General features: G+C 34.6%; 1 protein-coding gene across 4 annotated transcripts in view; it reads right to left on the bottom strand.

Annotated features, from left to right (window-relative positions):
• The window catches only part of Prepl (prolyl endopeptidase like), a 36,753-nt gene that overhangs the window by 2,850 nt on the left and 6,973 nt on the right, over positions 1-26,930 (bottom strand). For all 4 annotated transcript variants that reach the window (XM_076832698.1, XM_076832699.1, XM_076832700.1 and 1 more), the window contains 12 exons: positions 20,446-20,568; positions 19,212-19,278; positions 18,332-18,538; positions 17,038-17,173; positions 11,896-12,112; positions 11,134-11,319; positions 8,902-9,099; positions 5,279-5,454; positions 3,690-3,906; positions 1,806-1,955; positions 1,319-1,442; positions 314-387 (listed from right to left, as the gene is read on the bottom strand). In XM_076832698.1, coding sequence (XP_076688813.1) covers positions 314-387; positions 1,319-1,442; positions 1,806-1,955; positions 3,690-3,906; positions 5,279-5,454; positions 8,902-9,099; positions 11,134-11,319; positions 11,896-12,112; positions 17,038-17,173; positions 18,332-18,538; positions 19,212-19,278; positions 20,446-20,568 — 1,875 coding nt within the window. The remainder of the gene's footprint in view (positions 1-313; positions 388-1,318; positions 1,443-1,805; positions 1,956-3,689; positions 3,907-5,278; positions 5,455-8,901; positions 9,100-11,133; positions 11,320-11,895; positions 12,113-17,037; positions 17,174-18,331; positions 18,539-19,211; positions 19,279-20,445; positions 20,569-26,930) is intronic.

Here is a 26,930-nt window from a genome sequence, read left to right on the forward strand (position 1 = left end):
TGTTGTGATTCTTTCTTGGTTTATCCATCTTCACCTACCCCTCAAGCCAGCAATTTATGACAGGAATACTTCTATTTGGGATGGAGACAAAGGGTTCCAATGATCAGGATTCAATTACCTTCTTTAACCGAGTTCCTTTATCAAGTACAGGAGAGAACCTTTTCTCTTGCTTGACTGTGACCCACCCTCCCCTCCTGGGTCTCAGCTAGACCTGACACTTGTGAAGTAGCTCTGTCATAAACCCTGTTATAACCACTGAAAACTTTGAATATATACTTCTCTGTGGCCAACTGAGAAGGGCTATAGAACATACCTTTTTGTGAGAATCTTCAATCACATGATTTCCTCCAGGCTGAATATCTAAAATAATATTGGGGGCCTGATAGCCTGAAAGAGTTAACACATCAAACAATTAGGAAGTCTTTAGAAGATTGAGACACATTTCTTTCTTTCTTTCTTTCTTTTTTTTTTTTTTTTGTACCAGGGATTGAACCCAGGGGTGCTTAACTGCTGAGCCACATCCCCAGCCCTTTTGTCTATTTTATTTAGAGCCAGGATCTTGCTGAGTTGCTTAGGGCCTCACTAAGTGAGGCTGGCTTTGAAGTCACGACCGCCCTGTCCCAGCCTCCCAAGCCACTGGGATTACAGACTGGTGAGACCCATTTCTTCTCTTTTAAGTACTTTATTCAAATAATAGCAAAGGAATAAGGGCAAGACCACCATAACCACCACCAAAGAGAGGGGAGGGGCAAGCAGCAGAAGACAAGTTTCTGAACTAGGCCAAGTGGGAAGAGACCCAGTGGCTAAGATAGCTGGATGGAGGGGCCGTGGCACCATATGGAGAAAGATGTGACTGAGGAGGGAGTCAGCAGCTCTGTGAAACTGAAGAGACTGACTTATAGGTAGGTTCCCTTGGCATTCAATTTCAAGGCAAAAAGGAAAAGTTCTTATTTAATAAAAATGAAAAGAACCATCTAGAAGAAACTAAACAGCTAGTTTGGGCACTGAAGCTCCAAAGCAAAACTCTCAGAATCTTTCACAGATTCCCAAGAATAATATCTCAGTGGATATCTTTAAATGAATAAATGATTGCATGAGAGTACATTTCTAAGTTACAGTTGATATTTAAATTTACTTTTTCTTTTTGTCCTTTGAAAAGAGGTGAGGCTATTATTACACTTTAGCTGTGTAGTCAACAGAAAAAAATGATTTGTCCTCAATCATGGTCTGATGATTTGGTCTGAAGCTTGAGATGTACTCTGTATGTTAAGGGTTCTAGTCCATCTAGCCACATTCCCTAGGTCCTGGAGTCTCCTACCTTCACCTGTGTCCTTAGTATGCTCCATGACGGCTTCCTTCAGTTTCTCAGTATAGTTAACAATTCCTTTCAGAGGTACACGCTCATCGTTTTCATAAGCTGTGATGTGAATTGAAGGATAATGCTAAAAGAAAATACACGTATGAAGAGTTCACATTACTCCTATGATCTCTTCCATTAGATCATGAAAAAATAACTGCCTCCAATTTTTTCCCGAGTGCTATAGGTTTTTTCTCATTTAATATTCTTGAGTGAGCCTATTTGTTACCTAACTTATTCTTTTCTGAAGAGATCATAGCTTCATCTCATCTACTAATTAAGGTATAATAATTATTTTCCTGAAGTATTAAACTGAAAAGACGAAGCATGAGCACAATGGTGGCTGAAAGATGTTTGGGTATCACAGTGGAGACATCTCTAAAACCCCTGCCTCATCACAGGTAAGCACCCCTTTACTTTTTCTATTATGTCAGGACACTTTTCCTACCTGAGGTTTAATATTTTGATAGGGGCAGTAACGTTTTATGTAGTTCTTGTGCTTTTCATCAGATGAAGGATTTCCCCACTCTTCTAGTTCTTCTAATGTCAGAGGAAGTGTAGTGTCCATCATGGTGTTGAGAACATCCAAGAAAGGTGCCTAATAAAAAAAGCCAAAGAAACTTCTTTTTCATCTAAGGAGTTGGCAATGTAAGTTTCAGAAAAATATTACTTTATAAATATGCATACTGACACAAGAGAATATATCTCAAGAAGCCATGTGGATTCCCAGAAAATTTGGAAAATATCCAAGGTAAGAGAAAACGACCACTGACTCCTTGGTTTACATGCTTTTCAGCTTTTTCTCTTACTACCAGTCACCACAGCTAGTGGGCTCATCTCTAATTCATGTTGGCTGCTAAGTCTCTGAATGCTTTTGGAAAAATGCCAACCTTATTGGACACAACCTGTCTCTCACTGTAGAGATACTAGATGTAAATCTTTCTTTTTCCCTGAAGCTTAAGAGTAGCAAAATACGTAGATGTCACAGACATGTGCTCCAGACTCTGGAAAGTCCATGATTTAAAGAAGTGCTGATCATGGTGAATTTCTCTGCAAAACTGTGACACTGTCTCCAGTTTGTAGAAGCTGCATTGTTAGAGGGAGGTGATTTGTGCTTGGCCGTGGCAATAGTGGCAACTCTGTTGGGCAGTTCTGTATCTGCCTGGCAGCCTCTGACACTGGTTCTAAACACACATACTCTGATCTAATACCATTTGATAAAACCCCTTTCTGCTTGAATCAGAGTTTTTGGTGCTTGTTATTAAGAACTTTGACTCATACATGAATCCTCCACTGTTGGATGTTTTAGGCTAATTCTTCACTAGGAAAAGCAACCTGGGATAAATCCCTATACACATATATTTCTGATGGTGTCCTTTCTAATATCTAAAAATAAAGGTTAGTACCATTTTCTATATATTGTAAATGATTCTGCTATTACTATCTTTGGGGATAGCCCCTTGTCCCCATAATTTAGTGTAGCTGTGTATTTTTTAAACATATTTATAGGGCTGGGAGTATAGCTCAGTTTCAAAGCACTTGTCTAATGTGTACATGGCCCTGGGTTTTATCCCCAGCAATGCCAAAAAGAAAAAAAGAAAGAACTTTTAAAATAGATTCATGGATTAGGGCTATTTAAAACTTATTTATTTACAATAAGCCCACACTGTATACCCTTCGCTCTCAATACAACACTGAAAAACCCTGAAAATAATTTACTTTCACCATTCCAGTCATTATTTTCCAGAGTAACTACGAAACAGGAGAATGACAGAGGTAAAATCAAACAGCTATAATATAGTTTAATAATTCTGAACACTAAGACAGCAGAGCATTTTCAGAATGGAGTATTTCAACTAAAGTACAGGAAAACTATACCTCAAAGACCATTAAGAATGTAGTATTTAAAAATAGCCCTTAAAATCAGTACTAAAATGTTGATGGGCAGTGAGTGTTGAACTGACTAGTATGAGTCATAAGGTACACAGCATTTGGTCACAGATACCCCACCCCCTTGTGGAACTGTGAGGCACAGATGCTTCATCTTTTCCCCAGCAATTCTAAATACTCAAAGAGAAAATGGTCAACAGGAACAGCCACTAACCTTTTAGTGGAATCCTTACAAATTAGTAAAGAACACTGTCAGAGAATAATATGTATAGAGTAAATACTGTGATTAAAATTATTTTAGAAGTTTTCCTAGATCTATAATTTTGTTTAAACTGAAAAGCTTTGTTACATTCCAAGGCTGTGGTAAAACCATAACAGAAATTTTTTTTTCTTAGAATGGTCTATGACTCAGGCCTGCATTTTGTAAGCAGAGTGTACTTACCTCCAAAGTCACAGCTCTCAGGATCTCTGGACTAGAATTACACAATGCTCCCACAAGCACCCCTCCAGCACTGAAAGCAGTCAGGGTTGTTAGACTTGGCTGAGAAAAGCCTTGGCCATGAAGCGTCTTAATGCAAGCCTCTAAGTCAGCAAGGCCATTGAGTTTTTTAGTTAGTCGGCCGTCAGCATGCCACTGGAGGCCCAACTCACCACCACCCCTGAAATTAAAGGGCGAAAAAAATTTTAGTAGAAAAAAAATGATACAGATGTAGGTAGGGGTCAACAAATTATGATTGGAAGCCGTTTTTATTTATTTATTTTTAATGGATCTCCAGCTAAGAACTGTTTCTACATTTTTAAAGGCTAGGGAGAAAACAAGGAGGAGGATGTAACAGAGGTAGTGTGCAGCCTGTGAAGCCTAAAATGTTTACTATGCAGTTTTTTTTGGTGTGTGTGGTTCTGGGGATCAAGTGGAGGAACCCGGTTATCCTCTAACATTGAGCTATGTTCCCATGTCACTATCTAGTTCTTCAGAGAAAAAACTTAATAACCTCTAACATGGACAACAAAAGACTGATCCAATAAATAAGTTTTGAGTGCCTGTCTACTACTTATCAGAGGTTGTCTAAGTGCCTGCCAACCTTGTAAATATAAACAAGAAAACATCCCCACAGAGATCAAATTTTGCGAAGAAAAAGTTACTATAAGCATTGTGGTCACTGCTGTAACAGTGTACTTAGGTATCACAAAGCAGAGGAAAGAACATTCCACCCTTCACATTAGGAGTAATGTGAAAGAAGAATATGAGTTTTTAGAAAGGCCTCAAGACAGAAAACATACAACATGTAGAAGGGCAAGGAGGTGGCAGAGCATATAATTTGAAAGGATAGATGATAGATGCCGCTAGAGATAAGCCAAATCATTGACAGCATTAAACTGAGGAATCTGGATGTTGTTCTGGAGATGAAGTGGGAAGGACTTTTAGCAGAAAAAAAATTATATTTGTGTTATATGATGGTATATGCCTGTAATCCTACTGATTCAGGAGGCTAAAGCAGGAATATCACAAGCTCAAAGTCAGTCGCAGCATCTGGTGAGGCCTTAATCAATTTGATGAGACCTTCTCTAAATAAATAAATAGGGATGGAGATATGGCTCAGTGGTTAAGTGTCTCTGGGTTTAATCCTTGGTACCAAATTTTATACACACACACACACACACACACACACACACACACACACATACATGTAATATATTTTTGTCTTGAATACAATTAAAATAAAATGGAAGTTAGATTGGAAAAGTCTGGTATATAAGGCTGTTTAAGAAAAACCTAAACTCCAGGAAATCAGATGGAAATAGTAATGTAACCATGTACAGAGACTGATACATATATTCAAGAATCCCCAAAGCCTATCCTTTTGCTCTTTGGTTCATATAATCTGTTACTGAATCAAATTCTATGCAGCACAGGATTTAGGAGTATATATAACTAACACTACAAAAGAGAAAGTTTTTGCTCCCCAATATATTGTTATTTTACATATGTTACCACGTTTTGGAACTCTCATGCTAGGTGTGCTGACTCACCTAACATGGCAATATGCTAATATCCATCCATCATCTACCAAGACCCTCCTCTCAGGTCTGAAATTCATTTTCAAATCCATTCCATAAGCTCCATATACATGTACCAGGAGAGGTTTCTTCTGTAAATCTTCAGAGTCCGTTTTGTGGAAAATAGTCATTGGCACTAATTTTCCATCCTGGAAATAAAGAATAACTATATATGTAAAGAAGCGACTTTTAAAGCAGTGTTACCCCTACTTTAAAATAAGCTGAAATGTAATTTCACCCCCTTATGTGCAATTTATTGGTGTTAAATATAAAATTTATTTAAAATAAGAAGAGTTATGATCTCTAAAAATATATCACAGTTCTTGGTTTCAGTAGTCTGACCTACTGTATTAACTAGAAAAGAACAGCAAGACTGGTTTGAAAACCTTTTATTAAACACAGCTTTCTATAACAGTGAAGTGACTTTTTAAAAGCATTCTTTATTACTTAATATTACTGTAATTTCTTTCTTTCAGAGCAAGCCAAAATACCTATTAAGTTTGGAAATCCTAGTACAAAATTCTTCCTATGCCTAAGGAATTTCTCATCTTTGCATATTTACAAATAAGGTGACCAAAAGTCTTTATCAATTTCCCATCCTCTATGAGCAAAATTCTAAACCATTAGAACTGACACTACTGACAGCCACTCACATCCTCTTCAAATCCCTATTTACCTTTATTTAAAAAAAAAAAAAATTTAAGGGCTTAAAGTTAATTTCATAAAGTTTAACAGTTAAGTAGCTTTTAGATCATCTAATATTCCCCTATGTAGCTTAACTCATCAACCCCAGATGCCATAACCCTTTGGGCAGAAATAATGCAAATAATGGAACTACTTTTGATCTTCCTCATAAAAAAGGACGGAGAAGGGCTGGGGCTGTAGCTCAGTGGTAGAGTGCTTGCCTAGCACCTGTGAGGCACTGGGTTCGATCCTCAGCAACACATAAAATAAAATAAAGGTGTAAAATAAAGGAATAGATACAATAACTGCCCTATTGAAGGGTGCAGTACTTTATTTGATAAGCTAATACAATCACAGAAGAAAAATGCAAACAAAAAATTAATAGAAAAGCATGAATTTCCATATGGAAAATAATATAACCAAGTCACTTTCCCTATTTTTTTCATCTTCATTTTGAAAACTTCAATGTACGGCAATAAATAGAGTGTCAGCAAATTGACAGGAAATCTCATTCTTTTCAGACTACTATTTGCTTGTGACAGCCCAAGTGAATTTCCACTCTTCAGTAAGATTCATTCTTATAAATCTTTTTATTTTTTTGTACCGGGGATTGAACTCGGGGCACTTAATCACTGAGCCCCATTCTCAGCCCTTTTTTGTATTTCATTTTAGAGGCAGGGTCTAACTGAGTTGCTTAGTGCCTTGTTGCCAAGGCTGGCTTTGAACTCTCAATCCTTCTGCCTCAGCCTCTGGAGCTGCTGAGATTACAGGTGTGTGTCACCATGCTTGGCTGTATTATAAATCTTGATTTAGACTAATTTGTTAAAAAAAAAAAATCTTGGGCTGGGGATGTGGCTCAAGTGGTAGCGCGCTCGCCTGGCATGCGTGCGGCCCGGGTTCGATTCTCAGCACCACGTACAAACAAAGATGTTGTGTCCGCCGAAAACTAAAAAATAAAAATATTAAAAAATTCTCTCTCTCTCCTCTCTCACTCTCTCTCCTCTCTCACTCTCTCTTTAAAAAAAAAAAAAAAAAAAAAAATCTTGGTCTTTCCATCCCTCTGCCTTTTCCACAACTTCAATTATATAATCAGAAAAAATTGCTGATTGAGAACTTGTGAAAAGGAAGAGATAAAAATAGTAGGTAGTCCCTGTCATGGGCTGGATCCCAGAATTGATCAGCAGCACATGAAATGCCCGTGGAAAGGAACGGCACCTTCCATTTAGCACTGCTTTTCCCCTAATGCCTGAAGAAACCCTTGACTCTATAAGAACTTAGGTTAACTGTTCTTTCCATCTGGGGTAATTAACAACATTTTGGTAGACTGGTATAATCTCATATTTGTAAAACTAAACAAAACCTAAAAGTATTTATCTTGATGACACACAAACCAACCAAAAAACAACTGAAGGCATTTAACTAAATGGTTAACAACAATTTTTTCTAAGAAATGCAGCAAATGGGACTGAAAAGTAGTAATGCAAACACTGTACATTCTGTATTTTGCATTTATTATAACAATATTTTGCTTTTGCAATTTGAAAATAAGATTAATATTTGCTTCAAATATTAAAAGAAAACAATGGATTAAAGAAAAAATTCATAAGGAAAAAAAGGACTGTTACAATTTATTCTTTGTTAGAATACGTGAAATTACTTGAAATATGATATGCCAAGGTCTGAAAATTCCTTAAATTCAAAGTTAGTTTATTATTTGCATCAATTTGTAAATTTTGTATTTTGCCTATACCTTGAATATGGATATTTGTTATTTCCTTTTTTTCCTCTTGTGGTATTATGGATAGAACCCAGGGCATTCCATTATTGAGTTACTTCTCCAGCCTTTATAATGTGAAGCATTATATTGCCAAGGTTGGCCTCAAATTTGCAGTCCTCTAGCTTTAGCCCGAGTAGCTGGGATTATAGGAGTGTGTTGCCTTGCTTCTTATTTCCTTTTTAATTTCTTCTCTCTCTCTAATGCTGTCCTTAGTAATCTTTTCTCCTCTATTTTGGCTTTTCCATCCTCTTTTACACTTCTTTTTGTGTGTGGTACTGGGGATTAAACCCAGGAAGTGCTATGCCATAGATCTATATCTCCAATTCTTTTTATGTTTTATTTTCAGACGGAGTCTTGCTGATTTGCTCAGGTTGGCCTTGAACTTGTGATTCTCCTGCCTCGGCCTTCCAAGTAGCTGGGATTACAGGTAAGTAACATAATATCTGGTCTACACTTCTTTTGTTTTTTTTTTTACACTTCTTGAATTGTATCATTTCTCCACACACTTTGCGCTTTACAGAAAATGAGATCTTTTGCCCCTTTCTAGCTTACTTAGTCATCCTAGAAGTCTTATCTGGGACAATATTCCTCAGAGAAGGCTTTCCTGATCTCTGCAAACTAGCTAATCGCCCTTAGCTATAAGATTTCACTGCATTCAGTACATCTTCCTTTGCAGCAATCAGTGTTATTAGTAATTATTTATTCAACCTCTGGCATCTTCCTTGTTAGATTTAAGTTCCATGAAATGCCCATGGAAAGGAATGGCACCTTCCATTTAGTACTGTTTCTCCCCTAGCAGCAACTATATTTGTCTAGTTCACCCCAGTCAGCTGCTTCCATACCTTCATAATTAATGCCATAACTGCGAACCAACCTTATTTACTTAAAGTTTTTCTTTAACTCAACTTTTTAAATTCAAACAAAAACAACACTTGAGATAAAGGGTTTAACATGCTACCGATACATTTTTTAATCCATGTTAAAATAAAGACATGAGCATTAAAGTTAAAAACCAATTTATATATTCCCTAAAATCATTTGAGCCTTACTCTGGTTGAAAAGATCAATTGGTGTTGATGTTACAGAAACTGCACAGTATGCTTTTAATAAAGAAAGTTGATTCTAAAAGACTTACCTTGCTTTTGGCTTCTAGACGTAAAACACGACTAGTCTTTGTAATTGGGTCCTCATGCCCAGTTTCCTCAAACAGTTTGCCTTCTGCAAACTTATATGTGTAATATTTTGGGGGTCTTATTGGAGAGCAGAGTTGAAAGGGGCAGTTCTTTGGGTCAGAATTTGTATCCATGATGAATCCACAGGCCCAAGGAGGGAGCTAAAGGAATAAAACAGTTATTTTCACTCTATTTCTATACTAAGTATCACTAATTAAGTTTCTGAGTCAGCCTCAAACAAGATGATGTGGACATCTAGTTTACTTTCTGTCACCACATGTTTCATTTAAGAATTACATCACCACAACAAAATATGTTTCAAGTAAAAATCAAAACTCTATATTAATGACCAATAAAATAAGGAAAAATTATAGGAAAGGTTTATCATGATTCTAGATTTACGAGAAATCTCCTTTAACACAGAAGTTTATTTGGGGATGTAAAATTGGGCAGTAAAATAGCAGAATGATTAAGAATTAAGAGCAAATGAAACAGTAATTCCAGAACCCAGCAATAGCCATTCTCACAGAACACAAAATCCCTCTCAGGTGTGTTTTGCATAATTTTCCACCAGTCCTTAGCCTGCTGCCTGGACAGCCCAGCGATGACAGTTATTATTCCAGGGCTACAAACGGGCTCAGCAGCACTAAAGCATTTACAATTTGTTTCTAACTTTAGCTTCCAGGCTAACCATTGTGCAGAACAAAACCTTTCCAGGCACATCTACTCTGAGAGACTCACAGCTATTATGCTTAAGATTCTTAACTTTAAGAAAAACGGAAAGGAATCAAAATTTATTCTCTTGGATCAGCAGGGTCCAGCTTCAAGCCTTCCACTAACATTCCACTTACACCTTTTAAAGAACTCTGGTAAGCAGGTTGACGGAGTGTTAGAAAAGGTACTAAGAGTCAGAACGTTAAAAGAAAATTGCCTTTCTTTTCCTGAGTAATTGTAGAAAGAGCAAATTCCTTAGAAAATCAGAGGTCTTGGCACAGCAACATCACTGGCAGGCATTACTGAAAAAGGGTAGATGGGGGATGTGTGAATAAAAAGCACACTATTTAACCTGCAGAATCTATACATGAAGAATTTATGTTCACCAAGGAAATTTCTTCTAATTAATCCAAAGAACCTATTTGTGAAACACTACTAAGTACATGCATTTGCAATGTCTAAAAGTTCCTGACTTATCCCCTTAGATTGAGGATTACAGAAAAAAGCAATACTGCAAATGTCATAACCAGGAATCAGAGTGACGGTACAGGGTTCCTTAGTCCACAGAAACACAAGGTTTTCTGTTTCTGGCGGGACTTTAGGACCATTTCCATATGATGCGTGTATTAATCTTAGTTTTAAACTAACTGGCACCAAGATTATAATTCTAATCATGACCAAAACTGCTCCAATGGACTTTATAAAGTTTGACCAGATAATACAAAAGTAAGTTTTAACTATCACTAGCCTACTGAGATAAGCCTGCAGTGAATCTGTTTATATTAATAGACAGCACCCAAATATATGTTGGCCAGGTGATAGGCAGACATTCCATATATATTTGATAGAAACAAGTTTGTTTCTAGCACTCTTACAGCATTTAATTCAAAGAATTCTTCAGACATAATATGCTGAAAGAAAATCAGCCTGAGTATGTGGGCTCCTCTTCCAAATAAAACTCATGTTAGTACAATATAAAAAAAATTCCCAATTTAAATTATATATAACCAACTGCCTAATATAACTTCTTTTTGTGGAAAAAAAATGCAGCCAGAATACACTGGTAATATAATAAACAAGGACAGAAAGCAACATAAGATGGGTTTACATTTCCATTCAGTGGCAGAAACACAGGGCATATAACCACTGCCTTACTAAGAATGTGGGACTTGGGAGCAGAAGTCAGTGGCTGGGCACTGAGTTATTGCTATACTTACAGTTGTGAAGATATCTTATAGAAATATGGAGAAAGAGAAATATAATGACACTTAACTACTTCTGAAGTCCATACTGATAGGCAGTATTTTAAGTAAAACTACATTAAAAGCAAGGTCCTCTAAATAATTCTAAAATAAACCTGATAAATATCCAGTATACAGAATTCCTTTTAAGAAAAAGGACATGATATTATTCAAAATCTGATAATCTGTTAAGCTTATGTATTTTGGTTAACACTACTGTCTTTTGAAAATAAGACATACCTTCAGAGACCGCACTGAATCATCAGCCAGACCAATCACATTAACATAAAGTAGATTGCTGTGCTTCAAGAATAGAACACAGTGATCCTTAAACATGTCCAAGTCTACAACTTTTGTATTTCTCTTCATTGTGAAAAACAAATCCCAATTCATAATAGCAGGGGTATCAGCTGCTGTTCTCATTAGCTGTGTGGAATAAGAAAAAAACCTAGGTAACAAACATGAAGGATACAGCATCCAAAGATGAAAGCTAGACCATTCCAGTAGTCACTATTTTATGAAAAGCAGAAGAGGAACGAAGTGTGAACTTCACCCTGGGAATAAGACCAGGCTAGCCTGCTGGGTGGTGAGACCTAGTGCATATGGCAGTGCTTAGCTGATAGCCAAGCAGCAGACATTTAGGTAAGGGCACCGACAAACTGGTGGATTATGGATGCATCGATGAGTCTAATGGAGTACAATCTCAACGGCCAACTTGAAAATCTTGAGTTTATAAATTTGCTCTTTTAAGCCACTTAGGTTTAGCTTTGATAACATAATCAGTGTAGAATGTTTCACTTACTAACCTTTTGGGATCAATTAAAATATATAGAGGCATTGATGCTAAGGGAATAGAAGTGGGATTGGTAATGTATAGGGAGGCAGCATCAATTTCTAAACTTTTGTAACAAGTCAACAAAACAATCATATAACTCTTACAGCAAGAACCATTGAGGGAAGTGCCACACTTCAGAGAGGAGACAAGTCAGAATCTAGAATTACCTTGAATTCTGTAGGCTCTCCAACATTAGTGAGAATGTACAATTCATCATCTCTGTGTTCAACATAGTAAAGGACCCCATGTATTCGCTTCTGGATAAGTACTGGTGGGTCCCAAGGGCTCAGGCCATCTATCAACCACACTTCAGAAGTGGTCTTGTTCATAATATTTATGGTAAGGAAACGACTATCCTTTGTAAGATAAAGGAAAACAAAATAGCTAGAGAGAGAGTGAGAGAGAGAAAGAGAGAGGAGAGAGTTCAGTAAATTTCAAATGGGTGCTATCTTACTATTTCATATACATGTTATTTATGATTTATATATTTTTTTAGATGAACACAATCCCTTTATTATATCTTTTCCCTGTGTTGCTGAGGATTGAACCCAGTGACTCACACATGCTAGGAAAGCATTCTACCACTGAGCTACAACCCCAGTCCTATACATGTTACTTGTAATGCAGATAGAAAGATTTTTAAATTCCTTAGTGAATACTGATTGCAAATTTAAAAATTGGCTATTATTTTTCACATTCTCCTCCCAAAGCCATTCAAAATTATTTTTTTTATCATAAATGTTTTTCAAACAGAGAAGTTGCTAAAAGAACTGTAGAGAAAATACCCATTGCTAACATTTTCCTTCATCACCTTTCTATGTATTCATTAATCCATCTTTATTTGGATGCATGGTAAGGCAAACTATACACTTCATTTTTCAATGACATTAATAGATTCTAGGGTTTTCTGCTGAGAAAAGGAAATAAACTTTCTAGAGGAGATATGAAATAGGGAAGAAAAGAGACAGAATGTATCCTTATTTTGTATTTTCTCTGTATCTTAGATTTCTTTTTTTTACTGTTCTTATATAATTTTTATAACAAAATAAAACATTAGGAAGAAAAATCCTCACAAACTCACTAACATAATACATTTAAAAACTTAATGGAACTTAAGTTTTCCATTTTTCCTTTTAAGGTTTATTTATATGTCATGGATGTCTTTTTTTTCTAATTTTTTCAATATTTATTTTTCAGTTCTTGGCGGACACAACATCTTTGTTTGTATGTGGTGCTGAGGATTGAACCTGGGCTGCATAAATGCCAGGCAAGCGCGCTACCACTTGAGCCACATTCCAGCCCTCATGGATGTCTTTAAACAGATAAAATTATACTACAGATTTAAGTTTTGATTCTGCATTTATTTCATATAATGTTGCTACTTCCCCCTACATTTAAATATTTATGATTACTATTATTAATGTCTAATATTCTATCAGGTTGAATCTTAAAATTTAGATTTTAATGTTTCATTGTAAGAAAGAATATTCATGAATATCCTTTCCTCTTCTCTGGCATTTACAATTTCCTTAGTATCCCTTTTAGAAACTGAAATACTAATTTAATGATGAGTATTTTTATGATTTATAAAAATACCAAAAATTAAGGGCATTATACTATTTCATACTGGTACACTAGATGGCTTTACATGTTATGTTTACATTTTTCCTTATTATAAAAACAGTCTAGGTCTAGGGTTGTGGCTCAGTGGTAGAGAGCTTGCCTAACACATGTGAGGCCCTGGGTTTGATCCTCAGCACCACATATACAATAAAATAAAGGTATTGTGTCCACCTACAATTAAAAAGAAATAGATATATATATGTATATATATTAAAAAAAAGCAGTCTATACTGAAATATTGAAAAAGGTAAAGGACAATGATAATTCTGAAGCCCACTCCAGAAATAAGCCCTATTTATATTTTGGTAAAATTTCTTCCGTATTGTGTTATATTTTCATATTTTGGTCAACCGTATTTTCTTTTGTGCAATGTCTGTGTCCACATTAAATTTGAGATGTAGTTTAAATTACTGGTTTGTAGGGCTGGGGATATAACTCAGTTGGTAGAGTGCTTGCCTCACATGCACAAGGTCCTGGGTTCAATCCCTAGCACCACACACACACACACACACACACACACAAAATTGGTATGTAAATACATACCAATATGTATATAAATTTATCCTCATAAATTAAGGATAGTAACATATTTTTGATAAAAATGCTTTCCTCCATTTTATTGTCTAGATTTTTTAAATTACGGCATTTAATATTTTAGGTAGGCAAGGATACTGGCACTGTGCATTCTAATTTATTCAGTGATTTTATGCTTTGGAAATATTTCAATCAATGTTGAGTAAAATACTTATATTTTCATTTCTTTCTTTTGGGGGAGTTTCTTTTTTTCAGTAGACTTTTTAAATCTCTTAACAATATATACCAACATGATGAAAATTATTTTGTCCCAAATAGTCAATATTTCCCACAGCATCACAAAATAGTAACTATTTTCATTAGTCTGTGATATCTCTTTTCTTATCTAAGTTTTCATACATACAAAGGACCATTTTAGAGTTATACTTTAGACTGTTATTTGTCTGACAATTTGTATTACCTTAGTTGTTGCAGATTGTAGGGCAAATCCCCTACCCGTACTTTGCTTTCTATTGCCAACACTTTGTTATTTTTATCTATTTTATTTGATTGTTTTGTGATGATAAGTCAAAGCACAAATTACTTGGTAGACATATAGTTATAGGAAAGTGAGAATACAAGTGGCTCTGTAGTAAAATGTTTCTTAGAAAAAGAAGACAATGAACCTGAAGGACTAGAGCCTACTCCTTTTTCCCCATTTACTTCTATTGGTACGTTTATTTTCCCAAATTGTTTCAAAAATAATAATGGTTATGATGAAAGATAAGAACAATAGAAAAAAGACCCTTTGTTAGTACTTTGATATATTTTTAAAAAAATTTTTTTAAAAAGATGGATTTTTTTTTTCCTTTTAAAATTTAAAAATTTTCAATATACAGCTGGGTACGGTGGCGCATGCCTGTAATCTCAGTGGTTTGGGAGGCTGGGACAGAAGAATCACTTCAAAGCCAGCCTCAGCAAAAGCAAGGCATTAGCATGAGTTGCTTAGTGAGACCCTGTCACTAAATAAAATACAAAATAGGGCTGGGGATGTGGTTCAGTGGTTGAGTGCCCCAGAGTTCAATCCCCGATACCAATAAAACAAAACAAAATTATGTAATAATTTCCAAAATTTCAAATTTCAATAATTAAATTTCTTTTTTCTTATTATTAATCGTAGAGGCAGATATTATGCTTGCATGTGTAGCAAACTCCAATTTCCCATTCTGCAATATTATTTGGATATATAAGTGGTGAGTTTGAAATGATTTGCGTGGATTTTTTTTATACTAAGTTTAAGACTTTTTTTTATACTAAGTTTTTTTTTTATACTAAGTTTAAGACTTTTTTTATACCTTTGTTTATCTATATACAAACAAATATATATGATTTTATGTGGTGCCAGAGATTGAACCCAGTGCCTTATGTATACTAGGCAAGCACTTTACCGCTGTGCTATAACTGTGGCCCTTGCATGGATTTTTAAAATTGCATAAATATTTAAAGAGATGTATACTCAAAAGGACGAAAGAGACCTGGAATCAAGAACTAAATCTTGGAAGACATTTGGAATTAATATATAAATGTCATTATCAAATCTTGAAGCATCCAAGTAAACTATCACAAAATGTAGAAATTGAGCAAGAGATGGTTTGCCCAAGCTCAATCATATGATCAGCATGTAGAGAAGTAAGCCTAGAACCCCCCTTGCTAGACAGTAGAAAGGATCATTCTAAGTCAATTACCTTTCTTACCTAAAGATTTAGCTTCTTTCTACCACAAAGGAAGAGCAGGAATGAACAGTTAGCAGGTGCCTGTTTTGCTGCTTACCACTGCACAATTCTAGGTTACCTTTAACTATCTGGATTTCTACATACTAATTTCTAAGAACATTACAGATGTATTTTTAAAATTCCTCATGAACTATCTAAAATGTCAAGTTTTGGTATGGCATGCAAGGTTACTCTGAGCCTGCTTCACTGGGATTTTTGGCATTTGGAATCCCAGAGGCTTCAGAGACCTGGCCACTTCCTGTGCTTTTCTAATTTAGCCCTGTTCCTAGTTCCTTGACCCAATGAATAGCAGTCACACTAGAAAAAACAATTTTTGAGGCCTGGGGAAAAATGGTTATTTTTCAGTGACTTCAGGGCTGGGATTGTGGTTCAGCGGTAGAGCACTGTCCAGCACATGTAAGTGAGGCTCTAGGTTCAATCCTCAGCAACTCATAAAAAAAATAAATAAACAAAATAAAGGTATTGAGTCCAACTATTTCTAAAAAATAAATATAAAAAAACATAAAATAAATATAAAAAAATTAGGTCCTTTAATTCTGTCTAGATCCTTCTCTTTAGAATCTAAATGGTTCTCTTCTTAGAATATATAAATTACATGGCCCTGGAAATATTTGAAAATAGAAGAGTTAACATTCAAAATGCACCAATCTTTATGAATATATTAACAGGCATTCTGCCTGACACTCTACCACCAAAATAAAATAAAAAAATTATTTTTGAACAAATCTCCTGAAGTACTAGAAACAAATACGATAAAGAATCCATCTGGCAGAGGTGTTTTTCTAGTCATATATGCAATAAAAACTTTTTAAAAAACAGGCAGCCAGGGGCTGGGGTTATGGCTAAGCAGTAGAGCGCTCGCCTTGCACATGCAAGGCCCTGGGTTCAATCCTCAGCACCACATAAAAATAAATTAAAAAAAAAAAGTATATATAAAAAATAATATACTCTTAAACAAACAAACAAACAAAATAGGCAGCAAAATCTGGGCTAGCAGGGACAGATAAAATGAAATGATAAAGTCAGTTTGGCACACTATCTGTAGATTAGTTCTATGGCTCTACTAATGTTATAATGTAACTTTTGGGAATCAATTTTACCATCATAGATTTGTTGAAGTTAAATTACATTTTTTTTCCTCTAAAAAATTTATTCAGAAATTGTCCAACCTACACTGTTAAATGAAACACAAATACATGAGGTCTACCATGTATTTGTATTTGAAGATAACCAGTCTCTGATTTTGAACATAAACAATTAATAAAAGAATGATCACCATAGCCTTATTATGCAAAAATTAACATTTCAAATCAACCAACACCAGTACTTTTGTAACTGGAAAATCATTCTGGAGAAAAGGACTTAACTGCATTTTAGTACCTTGGGTCTTTTTCTGTGTAAAAACGTTCATTACGTTTGTTATCCCCAAAAGTGGCTCGATATACATCATGACAGCGAAGATTCCTCTGGAAGGTATAGAATAAAACATCTTCATCTTCTTCGTCTTTCACCCATTCTGAAAGAAAGTAATTAAAAGAGTAAGATGTAGTTACCTACATGCAGGAAAAAAGAAAATACAAAAAGCATGGTCCATTCTAGTTTTGAGTGCCAAAGAGAAAAGATGTGCAAGTATACATCCCTAGAAATCAAAATAGAACATAGGCTTGACTGTACCAGCCTGTGTTATATATGAGCCCGAGTGTTTTCTAGAAAATAAAACACTACTCTATTGATTTTAAGTTTTCAAGTAGTTTAGTCTCATGCCACTTAAGTTGCTAAATAAGATCCAATGTTCAACATTTAGGAAAGACACTGATAAAATCACATTTGCTTTCAGAGATAAATTATGTTTAAATTTATAATTTTAAGTCTGAAGAAATATTGGATCACTTTATGACATGCCTCAACCTCTTCTGTGTTGTGTCAAGCCTTAGAATATCTCCAACTATCAAATACATTTGAATGATGGTTCTTTAGAACCTGTCAATGGAAGTCTGCACACAATTACATCATGATTATCACCTGGCTGATAGTGATTATAAGTCATCATATAGTATGCATCCTGATTTCAGAGGTTAAAATACACAAAATACATGTTTTAGAATCCATGCCATAGGGTATAATTTCAATTCACCGCAAAGTCATTTAGTAAAACAACAGGGAAAATGAAGGCAATGAAAAGGGAAGACAAAGTATCAATATATCTACCACTAAACTAAAAGATGATTTTATTATTAAAAATGTCACAGCTTCCACTTATAAATCAGTTAGTTCAACATGTTCCAAAGCTCCTTAGTGGTGACTTTGGCCATCTGCTGCAATACTATTGCTTTATGAGATAATATAAAATTAAAAAAAAAAAAAAAAAAAAAAAAAAGAAATCCACACTTAAAGTTGAAAAAAATGTTAAAATGCAAAGATTTATTCTACATAATAAACTGGCAAAGAATTATTAATATATCAAAATATAGTATACAACTAGGACTTTGACTGTAACTCTTAAAAATATGAGCATAGGGGCTGTGGCTCAGCAGTAGAGCACTCACCTAGCTCATGGATTTCCTATGGACACAGGGACAGACAGACAGACAGACAGACACACACACGGTTAAAAAGCATGGTCAGTTCTCTCACTTTTGCCTTTTCAACTTAGACCATTTGGTTGGTGGCTTACCAAAACTGGACACATTTGGGAAAGAAGCTTCCATTACTGGCTGATCACTAAGCTTCACAACTACACAGGTGGATGCTTCAGAATCCTCTGTCCTTATCTTGGCAGCTACATATTTTTCATCCGGAGCAACTCTGATACAATCAATGAAGGGCTGGTCTAATTTAAGTTCCTCCAAATTGAATAAAACTTCATAATTATCATTGTCTGCTGCATAAAGAAAAGTATGAAAGAGATAACTACAAGATATACTTTAATAGAATTTTAAACTATATTTTAACTTTTTAAATTAACATTTCCTTTTTGAAAATTAAAAAAAAATTTTTTTTTGGTTGTTGATGAACCTTTGTTTTATTTATTTATTTATATGTAGTCCTGAGACTCAAACCCAGTGCCTCACACATGCTAGGCAAGCGCTCTACCACTGAGATACAACTCCAGCCCTAGTTTTTTTAAGCATTTCCCTTGTTTAAGAGGCCATATTCTAGTTTCCTTCAACAATGATGACAATCTGACTGATATATAAACTAGCATCGGTTATTTTATAATATCTTGTGCTATTGACAATTATTTTATGTATCAGCCTAGTAACTAGAGACCATATAGAATTTGAAGAGTTAGACAATGCAAATCCAGTATAGAATCTGTCCATAGTACATACTCAAAAAATGCTGGAACCCATCCCCATTCATTCTGCCAAAGCTTTTGAGTATAGCTGTTAACAATGTCCTAAGAAAACCCAAAATTAAAAACTAGTTATTTAAAAAAAAATCAGAAGTAATCTTTAAAAATTCTTTTTTATACCTTTGAGAAATTAAACTTACTATAAAAATATAAAATCTGAAAAATCAGAACTCATTAAAGGGAAAAAAATGTGCTGTACCTTCTTCATCTTTGGAACGAACCAAGCAGCAACCTTCCTGGTAATAAACGAAACCACCATGTTTTACCTGACAATGAAAAGAAACAAATGTTTTACTTAATAACAATTTAATTAACCTTTTAATGTTCTTTTTATCCAAGATGAAGTTAAAAAAAGCAGATCTGTTGAAGTACATGAGTGAACAGATATGAAATTGAAAATGGACCACTTTTTACAATATACTTGGTAAGATATGATTTTCATATATGTTAAGAATCACTGACGGGGTTTCTAATACTTAAATATAAGAGGAAATGCAAGGCATATAACAAAATCTGTTGGTTCTCATGATTGTACAAATATTTTAGCTTTTGAAACATCTGGTATCTGCACAGTAGGATCCAATTCATTAGAAAATCAAATGGCTTCTTCAAAATAATCCAAAATGATGCAGATGAGAAAACTATCTTGGATTAGCTTGAAAACCTAGCTGATAACTTTCTGAGGTTCTTCCCTTTAAAATATGCAGTTCTTCCCTTTAAAATATCACCAATTGTATAGTCTTGACTTGATTTTATAGAATATCTTGTCCTCTGTGGGGGTGATACAGTCTAAGACTGAGAAAATAAATACTACTAACATGAACAGTATTCCTACGTAGTAAATGCAATTTATTGATATGATTTCAGATGGCTTCACATTGTCTGCTAGTTAATGGCATAATCTGAATCAGAAATGTCTACAGGTATTTTTATTATACAACATATGTCATTTTTATTTATAATCTGTGACTGTTTTCAATCAAACTGAAAAAATTTCAACCTCTTGTTCAGTCTATTTCATTTATATATTTGTGATTGCTAACCATAAAGTAGTTAGCTTTCATAGTACTATATTAAAGTGAATTTCCTTTTGTTAAAAAAAAACAACAAAAAACAGAGCAAGCAAATACTTTCCGAATAATAAATAGGAATTAGTATCATTTGAACTTTCCTTTGAATCTTTTAAAAGTTTTAAATCAGAATTGGTTGTTCCCCAAAAGCAGAATATATTACATTTCAAAATTTATCTTAGTTTTGATATTTAAATTCATTTTAAGGATCACACTCACTTTTTGTTCTTTAAATTTTCAGCATATTTTGAAGTCCAAAAGTGGTATAATTTTGACATAAGGTTATGTCTATATCACAAAATATCTCATTTGCAACTTAACTGGTTATATCAGAGTTTTCTTAAAAAGTATGAAATATCCTACCTCTGCATTGATGATTTCATATTCTTCTTGTGGTTGTGTTTCTAATTTTGTTCTCACTTTTTCAAATGCATCCATGTTTTCTGAAAGGGATTTTTCGTTTTCTTGTTTAATAGGCAGACGATCCTAGAAAAAGTTTTATTGGTATGATCAAAATATTTCAAATTAGAGGGAAGAAATCCTTTCTTTTAAAAGAGAATTCTTGTTTCTTTTTTCATGCAAGTATCACAATGTTAGGTCCATACTTATGAAATAATGTGTTTCACTGGTCTATACGTAAGAAATAACATGTTTCACAGATCTTAAACATTCTTCCTTAAGCTCATCAATAAAAAGATCTTTTTCATTTAAAAATGTCAACAAAATAAGACAGACAATAGTTATACTGTTATTTTAAATGGATAAGTACTTCAGATACAGAAATAAGAAGTTCTGGAGAATGTTCTGAAGTATTAGGGGAAAGTCATATACAATTAAGGAGGAAAGAAAATTTTTATGAACTTTTACATGTGTAATAGAAATGAGAAGAAAAAAAGTTTGCTGAATTTTTAAAGTACTGAAATAACTCTTAAATAGAGGGAAATATATCAAAGAAAAAGGAAGACAAAAACACTAACCTGGGCTGGAAATATAGCTCAGTGGTAGAGCATTTGTTTAGTATGCATGAAGCCCCAAGTTAGTTTCCTGGCACTGAAAAAATTATGATAAAATTAATGGAAAGCTGGGGATCATGGTGCACACCTCTAATCTCAGTGACTTTGACTAAGGAGACAGAGGCAGGAGGATATCAAGTTCAAGGTCAACCTGGGCAACTTAGCTAGTGCTTTCTCAAAATAAAAAATATTTTTTTGTTCAGTGGTAGAGCACCCTGGGTTCAATTCCCAATACGGCCAAAAAACGGAAACAAAACCAGTAAAAGACAAATTAATGAATATGCTAGAAATAGAAGAAAGCTAAAAAAGCACTCAGTGTGTCTTGCTGGGAGTACCCAATTAAACCAAGAGCTTTAGTTGATCTCAGTGAGCAAATAAATATCGTAAGTCATTAAAATTTGGATAAGGCAAAACCTAAATTATCAAATTAAAAAAGTATTCTATTATTCAACATGTCTCCAGTTTGTTTTGTTTAAGCCAAAGAATTCTAGCCAAGATTTCTGACTTCAGCTCTCTGCCAAAGATGACAAGTGTATAGTGATTTGTGCCAGAGGAGGCATTAGTTTTTGGTAAGGCCCTCCAACAGCTGGTACATATTTACTACACAAGTACATCCATGATACTTTATGAACACTGTCAAGAAGTAAGCTATAAATATAGTTTATATTACAATAATTTGTAATCTAAAATTAACCATAAGAATAAAACAGAAGTCACCAAAGCAGATTAAATGGAAAATAATCATTTTCATTAAGTATTTTCTTTTATATTTTTTGGAATGCCTTAATGATATGAATTAGATTCAAAATTTCAATAATGGCTGTTATAGTAGTCAATCTATAATCTTTAACCTCTACTTCCAATCACACCATTAATTTTTTGAGTAATTATCTTAAGTACAAATGCCGGATGGCTTGTTTTTCATTTACTTATTTTTTTTAGGATTTCTATAGTATCTATGGCTAATCTTTGAAGTAGGGAGGCAAAATATATCAATAATACCCTAATATCACCCAAAGAAACATTAAATCATTAATCAGAAGATTATGAAAAACCTGTCCTGAAATTAGCATAGCATTAGATTGAGTTGCCCTTTCAATTTCAGACATAGGCTTTTCTATTCTGTAATCCCTATGAGTTATTATGAAAGAGGAAGGATAGCTACAAAATGATCTCCCCTATTATCCTGCATCTTCTACCAAATTCTGGGTCATGGAGCTGGGTGGGTTTCATTACTTTACAGACCCATTCTTACCAAGAACCATGGTCAAAACAGAGCAAAAAACAACAGAGTTGGGCTCAATATCTGTCCTCTTAAATTTACATTCCTGTTTAAGAGCAATTGTTAAAAAAAGAAAAAGCACTTGTTGGGACTGGGGATGTGGCTCAAGTGGTAGCGCGCTTGCCTGGCACGCATGCTGCCCAGGTTCGATCCTCAGCACCACATACAAACAAAGATGTTGTGTCCGCCGAAAACTAAAAAATAAATATTAAAAAATTCTTTCTCACTCTCTCTTAAAAAAAAAAAAAAAAAAAGAAAAGCACTTGTTCCCTATATTCAATGCCTCCAATTCCTCTCCATTTGCCCTTCTTACTCTGACTGCTCTTGTCAAGGTCACTGAATGGCCACATTGAAAACTGTAAAAGTCAATCTTCAGTACTCATCTCATATTCATATTACTTGGCCTGTCAGGATCAAGACACCATTGATCACTTCCTCTTTCTAAAATACTCCTTTACTTGGCTTCCAAGACACCTTCCCTTTTACTTCACTGGTCCTTCTCAGTCTCCTTAGCTGGTTCCAACTCAACTCCTTGCCTTAAAATTGGCATGCTTAAGGCTCAGTTCCTGGATGACGTCTCTTTACACTAATTCCTTTGATGATCTCATCCAGTCATGACTTTAAATGCTATTTATAGCCTGAGGACTCCCAAATTTATAGCTGTAGTCTAAGCTTATCCCTGGAACAAGCTGAATTTGTATATCCAACTGACTACTCAACATTTTTACTTGGATATCTAACAGGTATGTAAAAAACTATTGAAAACTGAACTTAGAAATCCTTATTTATCTCCTCCCCACAAAAAACAAAAACAAAAACAAAACAAAACAAAAAAAACCCCTGTTGTCTAGGCAGTCAAATGACAAATATCTGGCTGGAGTTGTGGCTCAGTGGTAGAGCACTTGCCTTACACATGTGAGGCGCCGAGTTTGATCCTCAGCACCACATACAAATAAATAAAATAAAGGTATTGTGCTCAACTTAAATCCGTCCTTCTAGCTGCTTACGCTTTAAAGTCTTAGTTTGCCTTTGCCTTCTCTCTTCTCTTCCCATAACTAAGTGAACTGCTAAATCCTGTCAATTCTAGTTCAAGGTCTAAATCTGACCATTTCTTCCAACTTGTACTGGCACTATCCTGGTACTATCATCATCTCTTCTTTGGATTACTGCAAAGTTAACTCTGCTTTTGCCCATGCCTCCCAGGCTATTTTCAAAAAGGAGCTCAAATGAGTATAAAAGGAGGTTTTCTACTTAAAACCTTTCCAATGCTTCCCACCTTACTAAGAAGATACACAAGAATCCTTACAATGGTCTACTTTGCTGACCTTGGCTACTGTAAGTTGAGTATCCCTTATCCAAAATGCTTGTGATCTGAAGTGTTTTGGATTTCATAGTTTTTCAGATTTTGAAATATTTTCAGATTTTACCAGCTAAACATCCCTAATCTTAAAATCTTAAATGCTCCAAAAGATTTTTAAGTATTACAAATTTCCAGGGATATTCAACCCGTATTATATATCAGTTGTATCCACTTGACTCTAAATGGGCCACAAAGGCTCCTTGATGTTTCCTGCACACACCAGGCTTGCTCCACCTCACTTTCTAAGGATTTACTGTGCCCTTTAGCCAAACACCTCTTTTAGCTATTGCTCAAAAGCCACCTTCTCAACTAGGCCTTCCCTGTTCTAATAAAAAATCAACCCTTCCTATTCTCCCACTGTCTTATTTTTCACTGTACCTATTACCTCTGATAAACTTTGTATTTCACTCATATATTTCTTTACTATCTCCTTGTACCCTCATCCCCTTGTAGGCTCCATGAAGGCAGAGTTTTTGTTTATTTTGTTCACTGCTATATCCTCAATGTCCAGAATGGTGCACATTAGGTGTTCAATAAATATGCGCTTAGTTGAATGGAACACAGCACAAAACATAAAAATTTAAACCTTATTTAATAAAAAGATATAAAGTGAAAATACAGAATAGATAAAGAAAAGATATCTACAGCTCACAGAAAAGACAAAGAACATATAAAGAACACTTATGAATCAGTAAGAAAAAGAAAAACAACAGAAAAAATGGTCAAAGGCACGAATAAGTAATTCAAGAACATAAAACCAGCTGGGTGGTGGCACATGTCTATAATCCCAGCAGCCCAGGAGTCTGAGACAGAAGAATCATGAGTTCAAAGCCAGTCTCAGCAATGTGAGGCACTAGGGCAACTCAGTGAGACCCTGTCCCTAAATAAAAAATAAAAAATAGGGTTGGTTCAGTGGTCAAGTGCCCCTGAGTTCAATCCCGGGTACCAAAACAAAACAAAAATCATAAAACCAATAATAACGTTTATAAGTGTTCAGAAGAAAAATGCTAACCTCATTATTAATCAGGGCAATGAAAATTAAACCACATTGATATATTAGTTATCTATAAGAAGGGCAAAAAAGAAAGATCTCATAATATCAAAAATTTATCCAGTATACAGAGTTAGAACTCTCACATATTTTACTTTGAATGTATGTTGGTACTATCAATTTGGAAATTAGCTTGACCAAAAATGTTAGAATGTGTACATAATCAGGAATTCCAATTCTAAGTATATTTTCTAAAGAAAGAAACACACATGCACAAGGTGATACACATAAGACTGTGATTTGCAGGATTTTTTGCTAAGTTTGGAAATTGGAAACAACCTACACCCACCCCCTGCCAAAGAATTATGGTATACAAACAATACAATCAAATACTATATAAAATTTGTAATGAATAATCTCAAAATCATAATGTTGAGCAAAGGAGCAAATTATATAATCCTACATATATTATTCAAATAAAATTTAAAAACATGTAAAACAATTTAAGTATTATCTGTGGATGCAAACACATGTGTAATTTATATGAAAACATGCATGGAAAGATTAAGAATAATGTTCACCATTGGGGAGGTAAAAAAACATGATCAGGAAAGTAGACAGTAGTCTTCAAATTATATTTTTTGTAGTTAAGAAAAGTCATACTGAATAGTGGATACATGGGATTTGTTGTGATATTTTCTATGATACTCTATGTTTGCAACTGTTTATACTAAAAGGTATAAAAAGAATATTAAAAATATATAATATTAATAAAATATAAAAAATATAAAAAAGAACGATAATATGAATTAGATTAATTCAAGTCTAGCGGACTACTAATTTTCTCACTTAATTTCAGACTCTTAGAAGTTTCAATTTCTCTCTTTTTTTAATTTAGGGGAAAATAAACTACCCCAAACTCCCGATTTCCTAATTTGAAAACTTACACTAATTGGGATAGAACTGAAGAGTCCAGAAACACACCCATAGGTCAGCTGCTTTTTTTTTCTTTTTTTTTTTTCCTGGTGGTACTAGGGAGCATGCTAGGCAAACGCTCTATCACTGAGCTAACCCCCAACCCCAGGTCACATGATTTTTGACAAGGATCCCAACATAGTTCAATGGGGGGGGAAAAAAACAGTCTTCTCAACAAATGGTGCTAACTGGATATCTGCAACAAAAGAAGAAAGCTGGACAAGTACCTCTCATACCATACACAAAAATAAACTCAATATGATCATACCCTTAAAAAAAAGAGCTCTGACTAGATGATTTCTGGGTCTTTTTTCTAGCAACAATATTTATGGCTACATGTAAAGAAAAAATCATTTAATTACTAATTCATTCCATAAACATTTTTTTTTGGGGGGGGTACTGCTGAGTTGCTGTGTGTCTCACTGAATTATTGAGGCTCTCTTTGAAATCATGATCCTCCTGCCTCAGCCTCCTAACCTGCTGGGATTACAGGCATACGCCACACACAAGGCCATTCCATAAACATTTATTACTTAGCTACTATGAGGTAGTCATTACACTAGTGCTGGGCAAGTTGTATATTATAAAATACTTGTCTTTTAGGATTTCTCAATCAAATGGGGAGATACAAAAAGTTTAAAATGATAAAATAAGTAATAGCGTAAAGGTAAATGTATCCTAATGGCTACTATGGTTTCAACTAATACCTATACATAACTTTAGTAGTGAGTTGTATTTATTCATTCCCCTTCTTCACCTGAAAGAATAATAATAATAAGGCTACAGATGTGACTAAGAAATAAGTCCATGAGGCATAAAGATGATCCAAATGTTTTATTTAAAATTTTTTTAAATTTGCTCTTTTTAGATACACATGACAACAGAATGTATTCTGGCATATTATACATACAAGGAGCATAACTTATTCTAATTAGGATCCTATTCTTGTGGTTGTACATGATGTGGAGTTACCCTGGCCGTGTATTCAAATACAAGGCTAGGAAAATTATGTCTGATTAATTCTACTGTCCTTCCTTCCCCTTTGTCTAATCCAATGGATTTCTATTCTTCCCCTCCCCACCCTTCCTTGTTGTGGGTTAACATCCACATATCAAAGAGAACATTCTGTCTTTGGTTTGTTGGGACAGCTTTATTTCACTTAGCATGATATTCTCTAGTTCTATTCATTTACTGGCAAATGCCAATATGTTTTAGAATTTTATGATT

This window comes from Callospermophilus lateralis, chromosome 14, assembly GCF_048772815.1.
Source record: "Callospermophilus lateralis isolate mCalLat2 chromosome 14, mCalLat2.hap1, whole genome shotgun sequence".
NCBI classification, from domain to species: Eukaryota; Metazoa; Chordata; class Mammalia; order Rodentia; family Sciuridae; genus Callospermophilus; species Callospermophilus lateralis.